At 52.3% G+C, this 12,886-nt stretch overlaps 2 protein-coding genes across 2 annotated transcripts in view; both read left to right on the top strand.

Moving 5' to 3' along the window:
• The window catches only part of VPS53 (VPS53 subunit of GARP complex), a 62,526-nt gene extending 59,984 nt beyond the window's left edge, over window positions 1-2,542 (top strand). Inside the window, 1 exon segment of the mRNA XM_066333484.1 lies at window positions 3-2,542. Within this exon segment, the coding sequence (XP_066189581.1) occupies window positions 3-173 (171 nt within the window). The 3' untranslated portion in view covers window positions 174-2,542.
• Window positions 2,543-5,589: 3,047 nt separating this feature from the next.
• On the top strand, window positions 5,590-12,539 carry RFLNB (refilin B). Its single transcript, XM_066333481.1, has 3 exons — window positions 5,590-5,842; window positions 7,138-7,247; window positions 9,859-12,539. Exons 1-3 carry the CDS (start codon window positions 5,639-5,641, stop codon window positions 10,187-10,189), a joined length of 645 nt encoding a protein of 214 aa, XP_066189578.1. The 5' UTR covers window positions 5,590-5,638; the 3' UTR covers window positions 10,190-12,539.
• The last annotated feature ends 347 nt before the right edge of the window (window positions 12,540-12,886 follow it).

The raw sequence follows: 12,886 nt of genomic DNA on the forward strand, positions 1-12,886 counted from the left end.
AGGGCCTGAAGAGGAGCGAGCAGAGCAGCATGTTGGACCTTTTCCGTCTGCGCCTCCCGGCTCCTCCTCCGGGCGGGGACAGCGCCGGCTCCCTCTCGCTGGGCGCCCCCACGCCCGAGCAGGAGTCCTCTCGGATCCGCAAACTGGAGAAACTCATCAAAAAGAGACTCTGAAAGGAGCAGAGGGGAAACAAAGTTCCGTGGCTGCTCGGGGCTGGCGGCAGCAGAGCTCCTCAGGCTGGTGATTTACAGCGTGCTGCCGAAGCACCCGTGTGCTGTCACTCCCAATCCCTGTGATCTCTTAACCAGCTCGTCCTGCCACCAAGGAAGGATCTGAGCGAGGTGTTTGCCCTTAGCTTAGCAGGAGTGAAACCCAGGATGCTGCCAAGTCCACGTGGTGGAGAAAACAAGAGGCATCTGGAAGCCAGCAGCTACAGAAACACTTTAGGTGAATTTGGACTGTGATACACTTGGTGTGGCAGCTTTTACCCTGGCTGAGCTCCTGCTGCAGCACTGAGGGGTTTTGCCTCAGTTCTGTGTCACTGCTCACTCCCTGCTGCAGAGCTGTTCCTCTGATTCATTATTTATTGTGGGATGGGGGGAACCAGCCCCAAACCATCCCCACCACCACCAAAACCCCAACCCTTTTAACAGCTGGGATCTGGCCTCTGCAGCTCCACTGAATCAAGGAGATGCCCAGGAGGGAACCCCGAGGCAGACTTCTCCCCTGCTCCCAGGACAGGCATGCACAAAGCACCGAGAAACAGCAAGGCAAATCCTTTTCAGAACAGGAGGAAAGGGCTGAATTAATCCCTTCTGCACCTTGGCAAAGCTCCTGCCAACCAGCTGGCAGCCTTGGCTGCTGTTAGAGCTTTTAAAGGCCAAGCAGGACATGTGTAGAGCCCTCTCCAGCTGCTTGGTATTTCCCTGGCGTGTGCTGGGCTCAGCCGCTGTCCCCAGTGGGAGTTCCCATCCTTCCTGGCCAGCATCTCTCCCTCTCTCCACAAAGAGCCCTTCATGGAGCAAGTGTCAGACTGCTCCAGCCCCTCATTCTCACTCCAGCTGGCGTGTCCCGAGCAGGGATGTGTCACCTTGGCACCTCTGCTGCCCTGCAAGGAGAGGTGCTGGAAATGTTGGCTCTATCAGGGAGCCGGGGCCACTTGCTGGGACAGGAGGCTTTCAGCAGCCTCAGGCTTCACAGCCCTCCTCCTCCTCCTGCTCCTCTGAGCTTCAGCTTGCAGCAGTGCAGAGGGGAGGAGAACCAGCAGTGAAATATTTTGGATAATCCAGGCCCCTCTTCCCATGGCCCAGCTCCTGGCTCCCAGCCAGTGTGGAGCAGGGTTGGATCAGTGGATGCTTCCCCAAGGAGTCTCCGTGCAGGGAGGCCTCACCTCATCATTAGCACTGCTGGATTTCTTCCCAAACTCCTCTGTGCCCTTTCTGGGAGACTTTGAAGGCATCTGCCCAACCGTGAGTGAATCCCACATGGGCTTAGGGCAGGCCAACCAGTCGTGCCTGTGTTATTTAACTCAAGCTTCACTTGCATGTGCAGGAAAGAGAAGTCCTGTACCAGTGAGGCAGGTGAGGAACAACCATGCTGTCAGATGCCTTCCTGGGAGGGTTGTGCTCCCCCCCAGGGCAAGTTTGGGCCTTAGGACTGTATTTATTTAGGGGCTGTACTCACAGGGATTGTAAAACCACTGCTGCACATCAGGGAGGGGGGATCAGGCTCCAGGAACAGGAGCTCCATCCACCCAAACCCAGAGCTTCACTGGGGTGGGGAGTGAAGAGCAGCAGTGACAACACCTGTGGGGAGGACCAGCAGTTTCTCATCACTCCAGTTTTACAAATCTGCTGTTGCCTCCTTTACTTCCTCTCCTGATTCCCTGTTAGGTGACAAGAGAAGGAACAGTTGAAAGCACATTGGGACCCTGAGCAGCTGTTCCCCAAGGACAGATCATGTCAAGGTGCATGTGCAGGATGGCTCACGAGTTAGCACACTGCAGAGCTGGAGAGGAGGAACATGGGTTTGCAGAGATTCATTATTCCCTTGAGGGGATGAATAATTTATTTTAGATGAATTTTTCTTTGCTTTGTCTAAGGCTAAGTCTCTCACTAAATTATGAATAGCTGAAGACGATGTTGAAGTTATCATTGTGTGTCTTACCCAAAGGCTTCCCCCATTTCATTCTCTGCATTTCATTCTGTAGATAAGAGGAAATAAAAGGAGAAATGAATTTTCCTTTCAGCCTTTGAAGAACACTGCAGGGCTGGGTGTTTTTTGGAGTTCCACTTTCCGAGAGCAAATCCACAGTTTTCTACTTCTGCTGTAAGAGTTTTGTGCCCCTGGCTCTTGGGTGTTTATTAGATTTGGCAAGTCTCTATTTGTGCATTAGCTCTTTGGAGTTTACAGCTTTGGGGAATAAAGGATGATTATGTGTTTTCTGTACAAAATGCCACTTTTTATGGTTTCAGGCCGGGCTGTAATTCTGGCTGTACGTGGGGTGTGACACTAAAATGAATTAAACGCTTACTGATGCTCATTGCTGGGTGTTTTCTGTACGGCTGCAAATCCCAGTGGCTGGGATGGACCTCACCCAAAATGTGCTGGACCCAGCACTCCCTGCTGTCCCTCTGCTCCTGCAGCTCCTCTCTGCCTTTCCCACCTTCTCTGGCAACATCCGAATTCGCAGCAGCTCCTCGCACCGCGTGGGTGGCTCAACGCTCCCGACCTCATGCCCCCAAATAATCACATCATTTCTGCCGTCTGCCACTGCGGCAGCGATGTCTGAGAGATCCTGGGTTTTTTCCTTTGAAATTAATTAAGGGGTAGTGCCTTTTTCCACGCTCTGCATGACGCCAGAGCAGCTCCTTTTCGCTGGGAGATTTTAATGACTCATTTGCTTTTCTCCTGGCGGTCCTGCCCCCTCCGCCCTTGGGCAGCGCCGGGCGCTGGGTGTTCCTTTCTTTCCCCGGATTTACAGCCAGGACTCTGAGCATCCGAGTGACGATGTCCAAACCTCCACGAGCCTTTTGCTTGGCTCCACGAGGGCGGTGGCAGCAGGGCTGTAAAAGCTGATGAAACCTCAGCAGCTTCAGCCGCTCGCTGTCAACGCTCATCGCTGCCATTAATCCCAGTGCTGGGTGTCGCAGCTCCTCTGTGACGCAGCCTGGCATTCCCTATCCTCTGGAAAAAAACTTCCCATCGTTTTCCAATGACACGGGATCCTTTTGGTTTGCTTCTCCCAGCGTGGCATCGCCTGTGGTTGGGTTGCTGATTAAGCCGAGCACGCCCGGCCTGGTGGAAAGTCCTTTATTATGGAAGGAGGATCTTGATAAGATATTTGTGTCTGCCCTGTCCTGCCTGCGTGTGGGCAGTTAAAGAGTAAATAACGTGGGCAAACAGGCAGGGGAAAAGATTTCCAATGCCATCAGGGATGGCACAGATTGGTACAGTTGGAGACGCTTTAAAACAGTCAGACTTTCCGAGAGGGCAGAGTCCTGAAAAGCAGAGCCCCTGTACACAGTGACTCAATAGTATTTGAGTTATTGAGCAGTTAAAATTCTGTTTAATTCCTTTTCACCATAGCAGGCAGATTGGTAGGTCTGGATGAGGAGACCCTCGGGTGGGCTGCAAAGCCCAGAAATGAGAACCTGGAAGGGCACAAAAAGTTACCCTTTGTGTCAAACCACCCCAGAATAAGAGAGGGAGGTTTTGCTTGGAAATAAAGACCAGAAAGATTTCCCGGAGCTCTGGTTATCCCAGGCACTGAGATGTCTCTCACTTGGACCCTGATCCCCGTGGGAGTGGCTGTGGGAGCACCCACAGCTCTCAGAGGTGACTGCTGGGATGTGCCACAAGTTCCCCCTCCTAAATTGCATTTAGTGAGTTGTTGGCAGTGTGAGTTTTCATCCAGGAGCTGCACAGCAGCTCTGAAATGATGATTGTGTTCATCTGGAAACTGCTCCAGTGCCTTCCAAGGCATCTAATTTCATAAAGGGCTTTTATGGGAAATTTTGGAGTGAGGAATGACCAATTTTCCTATTGCTTGCAGAGACCAGCATCCCCCCCCCTCCTTTTTTTTTTTTTTTTTTTGGGGGGGGGGGGGGGGGGGACATTTAAATTAAAAGGAAGAAAACACCTGTCCAGCACATTTGCTCAGACCCCAAAGATCTCAGTCAAAATCCTTAATGTCCTTTTTCTTTCCATCTGCATTTTTCAGCAAAGACAAACAGCCTCATAGTTTTTCTTCAAAGGAATGTAAATTCCTTGAGGAAGTCTCCGGAGTTCCCAGCACCGCATAGCTGCAAACCACAGACGCCTACGGCTGAAAGTTCTGCTCTGCTTTTAATTTTGGGGCAGGGAAGGAAATTTTTTTTATTTTTATTTTTTTCGGAGGTTTGGGTTCACTTGTGCTGGGCCCGTCAGCCCAGACTGCTGCTCTCCGCGCAGGGGAGTGTTGACTTTGGCCGGCTGCAGAGTTGCTCTCCCTCCACCAGAGTATTCCCCCACCGAATCTGATGACATGGCGCAATTATTTCATTAGGATTTTCCAAAAAAGGTTCCCCCCGGTCTCCTGTAGTGCTAGAAAGACCTTTTCCTTCTGTTCTCTTGTTTCGGCTTCGGCAGCTTTGCCTGAAAAATGCAATTACAGGCGGCTGCCCGAATGCTCGGGAGTGGGGAGGGAGAAAGAGCAGCCTGGAGGGAGAACTTCGGGGGCTTAACCCGGCTGCCAAAATCCCTGCTATTGGGGAAAGCACCGCTGGAGGATCTGGCAGCTCTGTGAGTGCTCCCCAAAATCCGTGCTGGCAGCACACTGGGATGGTGCCCTGTGGGTTGGACCGGGATGCAGAGGAGGGCAGCTCATCCTGCATGGTTTCACAGAACCCCAGAATCATTTCGGTTGGAAAAGACCTCCGAGATCATCGAGTCCAAGCCGGCACCCATCCCCAGCCTTGTTCAAGCACACCAGAGCACTGGGTGCCGCCTCCCGCCTGTCTTTACCCGGGGACGGTCACTCCGCCACCCTCCAGTGTCTGATCCCGGGCGGCCGCGAGCCCCGGGCAGCGCTCGGGCTGGGATACAGGGCGAGGGGACGAGGATAGGGACACCAGGAGGACAGGGACGGCGGGAGGGGGGAGCACTGGGAGGACGGGGAGAGCCCGGGGCATGGGGACACCGCTGGGACACGGGGACAGAAGTGGGACTGGGATACAGGGACACCGCTGGGACACGGGGACAGAAGCAGGACACCGGTGGGATACAGAGACAGAAGTGGGGCATCGGTGGGACACGGAGACAGAGGTGGGATGGGGATACCGCTGGAACACGGGGAGAGAAGTGGGACACCGGTGGGATACAGGGACAGAAGTGGGACACCGGTGGGATACAGGGACAGAAGTGGGACACCGGCGGGATACAGGGACAGAAGTGGGACACCGGCGGGATACAGGGACCCCGCCGGGACGCGGGGACAGCGGCGGGCCAGCGGTGGGAGCCGGGCCGGGACCCGCCCCGCCGCCGTGGTGGCCCCTCCCCGGCCCCGCGGCCGCCCCGCCCGCCGCCGCCCGGGCGCAGCCGGCGCAGGGAGCGCAGCGCGGGCAGGGGCCGGGCCGGGGCAGGCAGCGGCGGCTCGGCCATGGTGGGGCGGCTCAGCCTGCGGGAGGTGCCCGACCTCCCGGACATGAGGAAGCGGGGTGACTCCGGCCTCGACAGCCCCGACTCCGGGCTGCCGCCCAGCCCCGGCCCGGCCCCGCCGCCCTGGCTGCTCTCCTCGGGCAGTCCCGACCGCGCCGCCGCCAACGGGCTCCCGGAGCCCGAGCCGCCCGCGCCCTCCTCCGCGGTGAGTACCGGCCCTTCCCTGCTCTGCCCGGGACCGCCGGCAGCCTCCGGACCCTCCGGACCCTCGGGGCTCCCGGGCCGGTGCCGCCGCGGCAGGTGCGGGGCCCCGGAGGAGCCGCTGCCCTTCGGACCCCGCCGCGCCCCCGCACCGGCGGCCCCGAGCATCCCGGGGGGAGAGGAGGGTGGAAAGCCGGCTCTGGCCGCCGCGGGAATGGGTTGGAACGACGGCCCGCCGTTTCTCTCCGTTCTAACCGAGCCCTCGGTCGTGTCCCGGAATGCGTCTGCAGCGCCGGGAACCGGGCTGGCCGCGGATTTTCACGAAGCTCCTGTCCCTCCTGCCCCAGGTCGGGGCTGGGACGGCATCGCAGCGCGGCTTTGGAAATCCCTATGGAAAGTGAACTCCCGTTATTCCGGAGTGACCCGGAGCAGTAACTTTATTGCGCATAAACTATAGTTTCAGTTAGTTTTGGTTTTTCACCAAATAGCTTTTGGATGTTGAGCTGCTGGTACAAATACTTTGGAGACTGTAGATTTGGAGGAAAAAAAGTCGTTTTTCTGCAGGGGTGCTGCTGTGAAATTGGAAAAGGCCATAGGGAGGGAAGGATGCTCACAGCCCCCGAGCCCCTCAATAGTACACACACGTGCAGAGGTGGCTGTAAAACCACACACGGGTTGGGTTCCTTCCCTTCAGGGCTGCTTTGGTTTCCTCGGGCTGTGGGATTCAGTGTCAGCTCACGGTGCTGGGTGTCAGGAGAGGAGCACAGGCAATGAATCACCGCTCAGCGGGAACGAGTTAAATCTTCCCAGCGCTTCGTGTGTGAATTAGGTTGGGTTTAATGCCCTCAAACTGGAGCCAGGGCGTAGCTGTGGAGCAAGGAGGTGGCTCACGGCGAGGTGCCCCGTGATAATTTCCTGCTGTGGTCTGTCCGTGGGTGTGTGGGGTGGATTCAGCAAGGAGGGAGCTCTCACACACCCATAAAATGTTGGTTACAACTTGGGCATGGGTTAATGCAGGGAACAGACTACGCTGCATTCCTCTCGTCTCTGAATTAAGCTCCCAAAGTCAGAACTTTATCTTCAAAAAATGCTCCTGGTCACCTCTAGGATGCTTTAGACCAGTGTGGAGTCAGGCCTAAAGGATGCACCTGTAACCCATCCTTCACATAAATGTGAACCTCAACAGCTCCATACCAAGGGATAAAAAAAAAAAATCTGTTTTCCTGAGAATGTACTGCATTGTAGCATAAAATGTTTCAACAATACAGTAACGTGAAGCATTTTGCAATTTTTTTGCAGAGTTCCGTGTTCTCCCCCAGCCCTGTTCTCTCCAGCTGCCCTCCGAGATTGTGTCCTTTATCCTTTGGCGAAGGAGTTGAGTTTGACCCTTTACCACCAAAGGAAATAAGGTAAATACTGGGCTACAGTCATCTCGTTTGGAGGGACTTCGAGGAGTTTGCCTGTAAAGGAGCAGTTAGGCCTTATCAGTGCCTGTGAGTCAAGTTAATTTATTTGCAGAGCCATTGTTCACTGCAGCTGTACATTCCTGGACCTGGACATTTGTACAGGCCAAAGGAGTGTTCAGCCTCTTTTAATCCCACCCATATGGCTGTTTTGTTGGTTATTTTTCCAGGAAGACTTTCTTATATTTTACTCTCCTGCTTTTGCTTCCTTGCACTGCTCCAGAATGTTGCCCTTCAGCTGATTAACCGGGAGGTAATTGTGAGGGAAGAGCTTCAAAGATCTTTCTAGGATGGTTTCATTAAGGGAAAGAAATTTTGCTCTTGCAACCTCGTGGTTTTATAATAAGCCCTTTCTATCTTAACAGCTGTGGCTGGTTGTGTGAACTAAAAGAAATGGTAACATTCAGAGGAGTGCATAATTCTTTTTTTTTAATGCACTGCATCACTTCACAGCCTGTGAATTATTCCTTTGAACACCATGATTTGCAGTAATGAGAAAAGAAGGCTCCCGGGTGATGACTGTGCAATTAGAGGGAGGCTGATAAAATCAAATGGAAGCCTAATGCAGGGGAGGGTAGGGAGAATTATGTCCTGGTGTGGGGAGAGAAGCCTGTGCTGTGGCTGGAATCGAAGGCAGTTAACTCCTTGGTTGGTGGAAAAGCCACCACAGGGTTGTCCCAGAACGAAGGAGATGAAAACTTCCCTTTGCAACCCGGGCACAGAGGATTTGCCTGTGCAAACTGGAATGTTTTCCTGCCAGCTGAATCTTCAGGAGCTTTTATTTGGAGAGTGCCCCATGCCAGGGGTGATAGCAGAGCGCTCCTGTGCGATTCCTGGCAGAGGAAAGCTGAGGAGATAACATGTGCTTCCACGGGCTCGGAGGAGTTGGGATGTTTATGTGCCCAGCCTAAACGTGGATCAAGAGCCCCTGGGTTCAGGGGTTTGCAGGAGGTTTGTGCAGAGCTCAGGGCTGAGAAGAAGTTCTGGTAGTGCTGGCAGCTGGGCTAAGCAGTGATAATCCTGGGAATGCTGCTAACATAAGGCTCTTTTCTCATCCTGTAAATGTGTAAGACACCAGCAGATGGTTCTGCGTGAGGTGGGATGAGGAACCTGACAGCTCCTCTTCCCCGTGAGCAGAGCTGACAAATCTCCTATAGCAGCCCATCCTCAGCCCTGCTTCATCCACCTCAGATGTCCCATGTTTTGCAGGACATCAGTTGTGCTGATGCCAGAACACATTCGTGCAAATATGAAACTTGTCCTTTTATTGACTCAAGTTATTTACTAAACGTAAAGAATCATTGGCCTGAGACTGCACAGAGTTATTTCTGTGAGTGAGGTCAGCAGTGTTTTAAGAGCGTGTTTTTGTGACTGGAGCTTGTCTCCACAGAAATGCACTCCTGGTTACAAGGTACAACTGCGCTGCTGTAGTTAAACCTTGTGGCATATGGGTGAAACCCTACAAAAGAAAGGCCTTGTAAAATCACGGTTCAGGCTTTGGGTACAGCTAACAGCCAGCCTGGGGAGTTCCCATGAGAAAGGAATTGTAACAGTGAGAATCACCTTGCATATCAATCTATTCCTGTGGGAACCAATTTGCACCTTGGGAGGAGAAAGATTCTACCTGTGTGAAACATCTTCTTCCCAGGAGAGGGGAATGTAAACACATCAGGGGAGGAAAGTTTTTTGATGGACACATGCACCAGCCATTACTAAGCAGTGAACTGAGTTGCAATAAGCTACTAACCAAACAGAATTAAACACAATGCCTTCTGATAAATATGAAGAATAAAGATTCTTCATAAAGAAAATGAGATAGATAAAGAAAGTGTGAAGAATAAAGATTTGGCTGTGGTAGATAAAGAAGCAGGTGATCTTGTCTATCTCTACTGTGACAAAAGCCCTGTAGTTAGATCAGAATTCTCCAGGCAGCGATGGACAGAACCAGAACACACAGTGTCAAGTTGCACCAAGGGAAATATAGGTTAGATATTAGTAAAAAGATTTTCATGGAAAGAGTGATAAAATACTGGAGTGGTCTGCCTGGGGAGGTGGTGGAGTCACCGTCCCTGGATGTGTTTAAAAAAAAGCCTGGATGTGGCACTCGGTGCTGTGGTTTAGTGGAGGCGTTCGGGCACGGGTTGGACACGATGATCACAGAATCACAGAATGATTGGGTTGGAAGAGACCTTCAAGATCATAGAATCCAACCCAACCCAAATACCTCAACTAGATCATGGCACCGAGTGCCACATCCAGTCTCGTTTTAAACACATCCAGAGACGGTGACTCCACCACCTCCCAGGGCAGACCATTCCCGTACTTAATCACTCTTTCCGTGAAATACTTCTTCCTAACACCCAACCTGACGCAGCCTGAGACCGCGTGTCTCATTCCGTCAGTTGCTGCCTGGAGAAAGAGCCCAACCCCAAATCTACAACCCCCCTCCAGGGACTTACAGAGAACGATAAAACCTTGAAGGCCTCTTCCAACCAAGTGACTCTGTGAACAGTTCCTCCCTCGCATTCCGGAGTGAACCCCATGTTTCCCTTGGCAGGTACACCTCCTCGGTGAGGTACGACTCGGAGAGGCACTTCATCGCCGACGTTTACCTGCCGGTGGGGCTGAGCGTGGCGCGGTGCAGCCAGACCGTCGTCTGCGTGCCCGACTGCTCGTGGCGCAGCTACAAGGCCGAGGTGCTCCTGGAGCCCCGCCACAGGCCGCGGCGCTTCACCAGCACCACCATCATCTACCCCAAGCACGCCAAGACTGTCTACACCACCACGCTGGACTACAACTGCCGTAAGGCCGCCCGCAGGTTCCTCTCCAGCGTGGAGCTGGAGGCCTCCGAGTGCCCGGGCCCCGACTGCGGCCTGGACGGCTGCTGACCGCGGCCTGCTCCATGGCCGCTCCCGTCCGCCCCTCACGCGCTGTGCCGACCCACAGCTGGCACAGACCCCTCTCTCTCAGCCTCTTTAGCTCCTGCTTTTTCCGAGCGTCGCCACGGGGGTGTTGGTTTGTTTTTTTTTTTTTCCTCCCCCGCGGGAATGTAACTTTGCAAAGGGATTTGGCCTCTCCGCCGCCGAAAGCCGTGAGGGAGTTTTTTCCCCCTGTGAGTTCCTTCCCCCTGTGAGTTCTCTCTCCTCTTCCTCCATGGTGATCAGGTGGAAAGGACCTGGATGTGTTTTTCCCAGGGGGAAAAGTTGGCAGGTGGAGATCCATTCGATGCTTCGTGGGGGATGTGCAAAAAAAAAAAAAAAATAAGGGCGGTTATCTGTCTTAATCCACCAGGTTGTGTGGTTACGGCCGTGTCAGTTTAGGTCGTGTTTTCTCCATCCCCTGGAGATGGAAAAGGCTAACAGAGGAAAAAAAACAACCCAGAATTCTGCATTTAACACACACAAAAATGTTAGTATATTTGGCGTTCACCTCTTGTGTGAAGGTGTAAGAGGAGAGGAGGAAGAGGGGTTCTGAGCTGCAGGCAGCAGAGACATGGTGTGATTCCAGTTCTTTGGGTGATGAGGAACCCTCTGTGCTCTGTGTGACACACAAGTGTTCCTCTGCCTGCAGCAGGGCTTGTAACAGAGAATAGCAGGCCAGAAATTATCCCTGTGGTGTTGGATCTTGGTGATGTGGAGGTGGAAAACCACAAGTGCCTTGTTTTTTGCCCGCAACTGGCTGTGTGCACTAAAGGAGCTGTAACCAAAGCAAAGTTCAGATAAAGTGCTGGACAGAGAGACCCAGAATGGCAAAGGAGGTGCTGGATTGGGTGTGAGACATTGCTGTGGTGGGGTTGGGAGGAGAACAGGAGCAAGGGACAGGCAGGTTTATAGTGCAGAGCAAAGTCCACAGCTGCAGCTCTGCTTCTCCACTGAGCTTGTCGTGGCACAAGTCCATGTCCTTGGGCTCGGGGATGTCACTGGGATGGGGCAGCCTCTGCCTGTCTGCAGGCTGCTGGAAAACCTCTCCTGAGGGGGTGATGAGTTTGGGGACCAAAGGGAATAGCTTCAGCTCCTGTGGAAGTCTGTCTGTTCATTTATCGTGTGCCTTGATGAAAATAAGACGGAGAGGTTTCCTTCTTTTCCCAGATTATTTTTTTTCCCATGTTGACAGGAGCACAGTGTGGAGAGCATCTGCTTTGGGGAGGGTGGGTTGTGCTGGTTTTTGGGTGGTGTAGTCTCTCAGAAACACCTGACAGAGCTGTCTTAGCCAGACACTGCTTTTCCATGTATTCCAAAACGCCTCTGAGGTGTGGGTGTGCAACTCTGAAAGAGGACTTGGCAATGCACAGCCCCAGGGGTGAGTTTTGTCAGTGGCAGCCTCGGGAGCCTGTTCTTGAGCTGTGCTTTTAACGTGTGTTTGTGCAAGTGTGATGGATGGTGTGGAAGTGAATCCCAGGGAACTGAAAGGACTTGGGACATGAAGAGTGCAGCAGGAAGGAAACTTTGCGTTCTTACGGTTTGGGGGGGTGGTTTATTGTTGTTGTTAGGGGTTTTTTTTACTTATTTATTAGCTCAGAAAAGAACATCCTTCACCTTTGGTATTTGCCTCAGAAAGGCAGCTCCCAAAACAATCCCAGGATGAGAGAGGACACGGGAGGGCGGGCAGCACACCGGAGTTAAGAGCAGCACAAACGTCACCCTAAAACATTTTGGTCTCAGGCTGCAAGGCTGGGGAGATGTGTCTTAAACAGATGATGCAATTCCTGCCCTGACTGCTGCCCCAGGATGTCCTTGTGGTGTAACAGAAGGCCCAGCTCACCCCACTGGGGTTTCACACTCTCCTCTGTGGGATGGGGTTGCTCCATCCCTCGCTGCTGGAGCAGCTCCTGGTGCTGGTCTCTGTTGGACGCAGGATTCTGGGAGAACGTGGACCTTGGATTGCTCCCACAAATGCTCTCCCAATGAATCCACTTGGGACAGATCAAAGAGGAGGTTTGTTGTAAGTTGTAGCCATTTAGTTGTTCCTAGTTAGAAGCGAAATAACCCACGAAAATACCCCTCACGCTCCGGTTTTAGGATAAAGCACCTGGTTTTTATAAAGCAAGCAAACTTAATATGTACCTCTTAAGAATATTTTAATTGGTAGAGATACCTTTTAAATTATTTATGTTCCAACATTTGCAAAGCTCTGATTAGCTCTGTGCAAGTGTTCTGGTGTCTGTGATGCTCCCCACCCCCCTCCTTCTGATTTTCAATTTGTCTTTTACTTTATTGGTAATAAATGATCTGAAAACCATCCTGCAGGGAAGTCTCTTTATTTCTTTTTCAAGGCTTTTCAGTGTTTATTGTGGTAGTTACTTAGAAATAAATACATAATGTTTCCTGCCAATCCCAGCTCCCCTCCTTTCTCTTCTCTTTGTTGTTTACATATTCTAGGAGGGTGTTTCCTATATAAAACTGTCTATATTAAAAACCAAACCAACACCAAATGTTGTGGATTTGTCAATTTAGTAAGACATTGAAAAAGTGCTTTCAAGACAGCTGAAAAATCCTCTCCTTAATACGTTCGAGTCGTTCATCTGGTACAGTTTTATTTTTAAAGAGAATTCCTGGTATGAATTTCAGCATATCCTACAAAGTGAA

Source organism: Sylvia atricapilla, chromosome 20 (genome assembly GCF_009819655.1).
Source record: "Sylvia atricapilla isolate bSylAtr1 chromosome 20, bSylAtr1.pri, whole genome shotgun sequence".
NCBI classification, from domain to species: domain Eukaryota; kingdom Metazoa; phylum Chordata; class Aves; order Passeriformes; family Sylviidae; genus Sylvia; species Sylvia atricapilla.

Excerpts from the sequence above, each read along its gene's own strand:
- RFLNB (XM_066333481.1), top strand. The coding sequence starts at position 5,639 with ATGGTGGGGCGGCTCAGCCTGCGGGAGGTGCCCGACCTCCCGGACATG. Across the intron at positions 5,843-7,137 it reads CGCCCGCGCCCTCCTCCGCG|AGTTCCGTGTTCTCCCCCAG; the intron begins GTGAGTACCGGC and ends ATTTTTTTGCAG. Across the intron at positions 7,248-9,858 it reads TTACCACCAAAGGAAATAAG|GTACACCTCCTCGGTGAGGT; the intron begins GTAAATACTGGG and ends TTCCCTTGGCAG.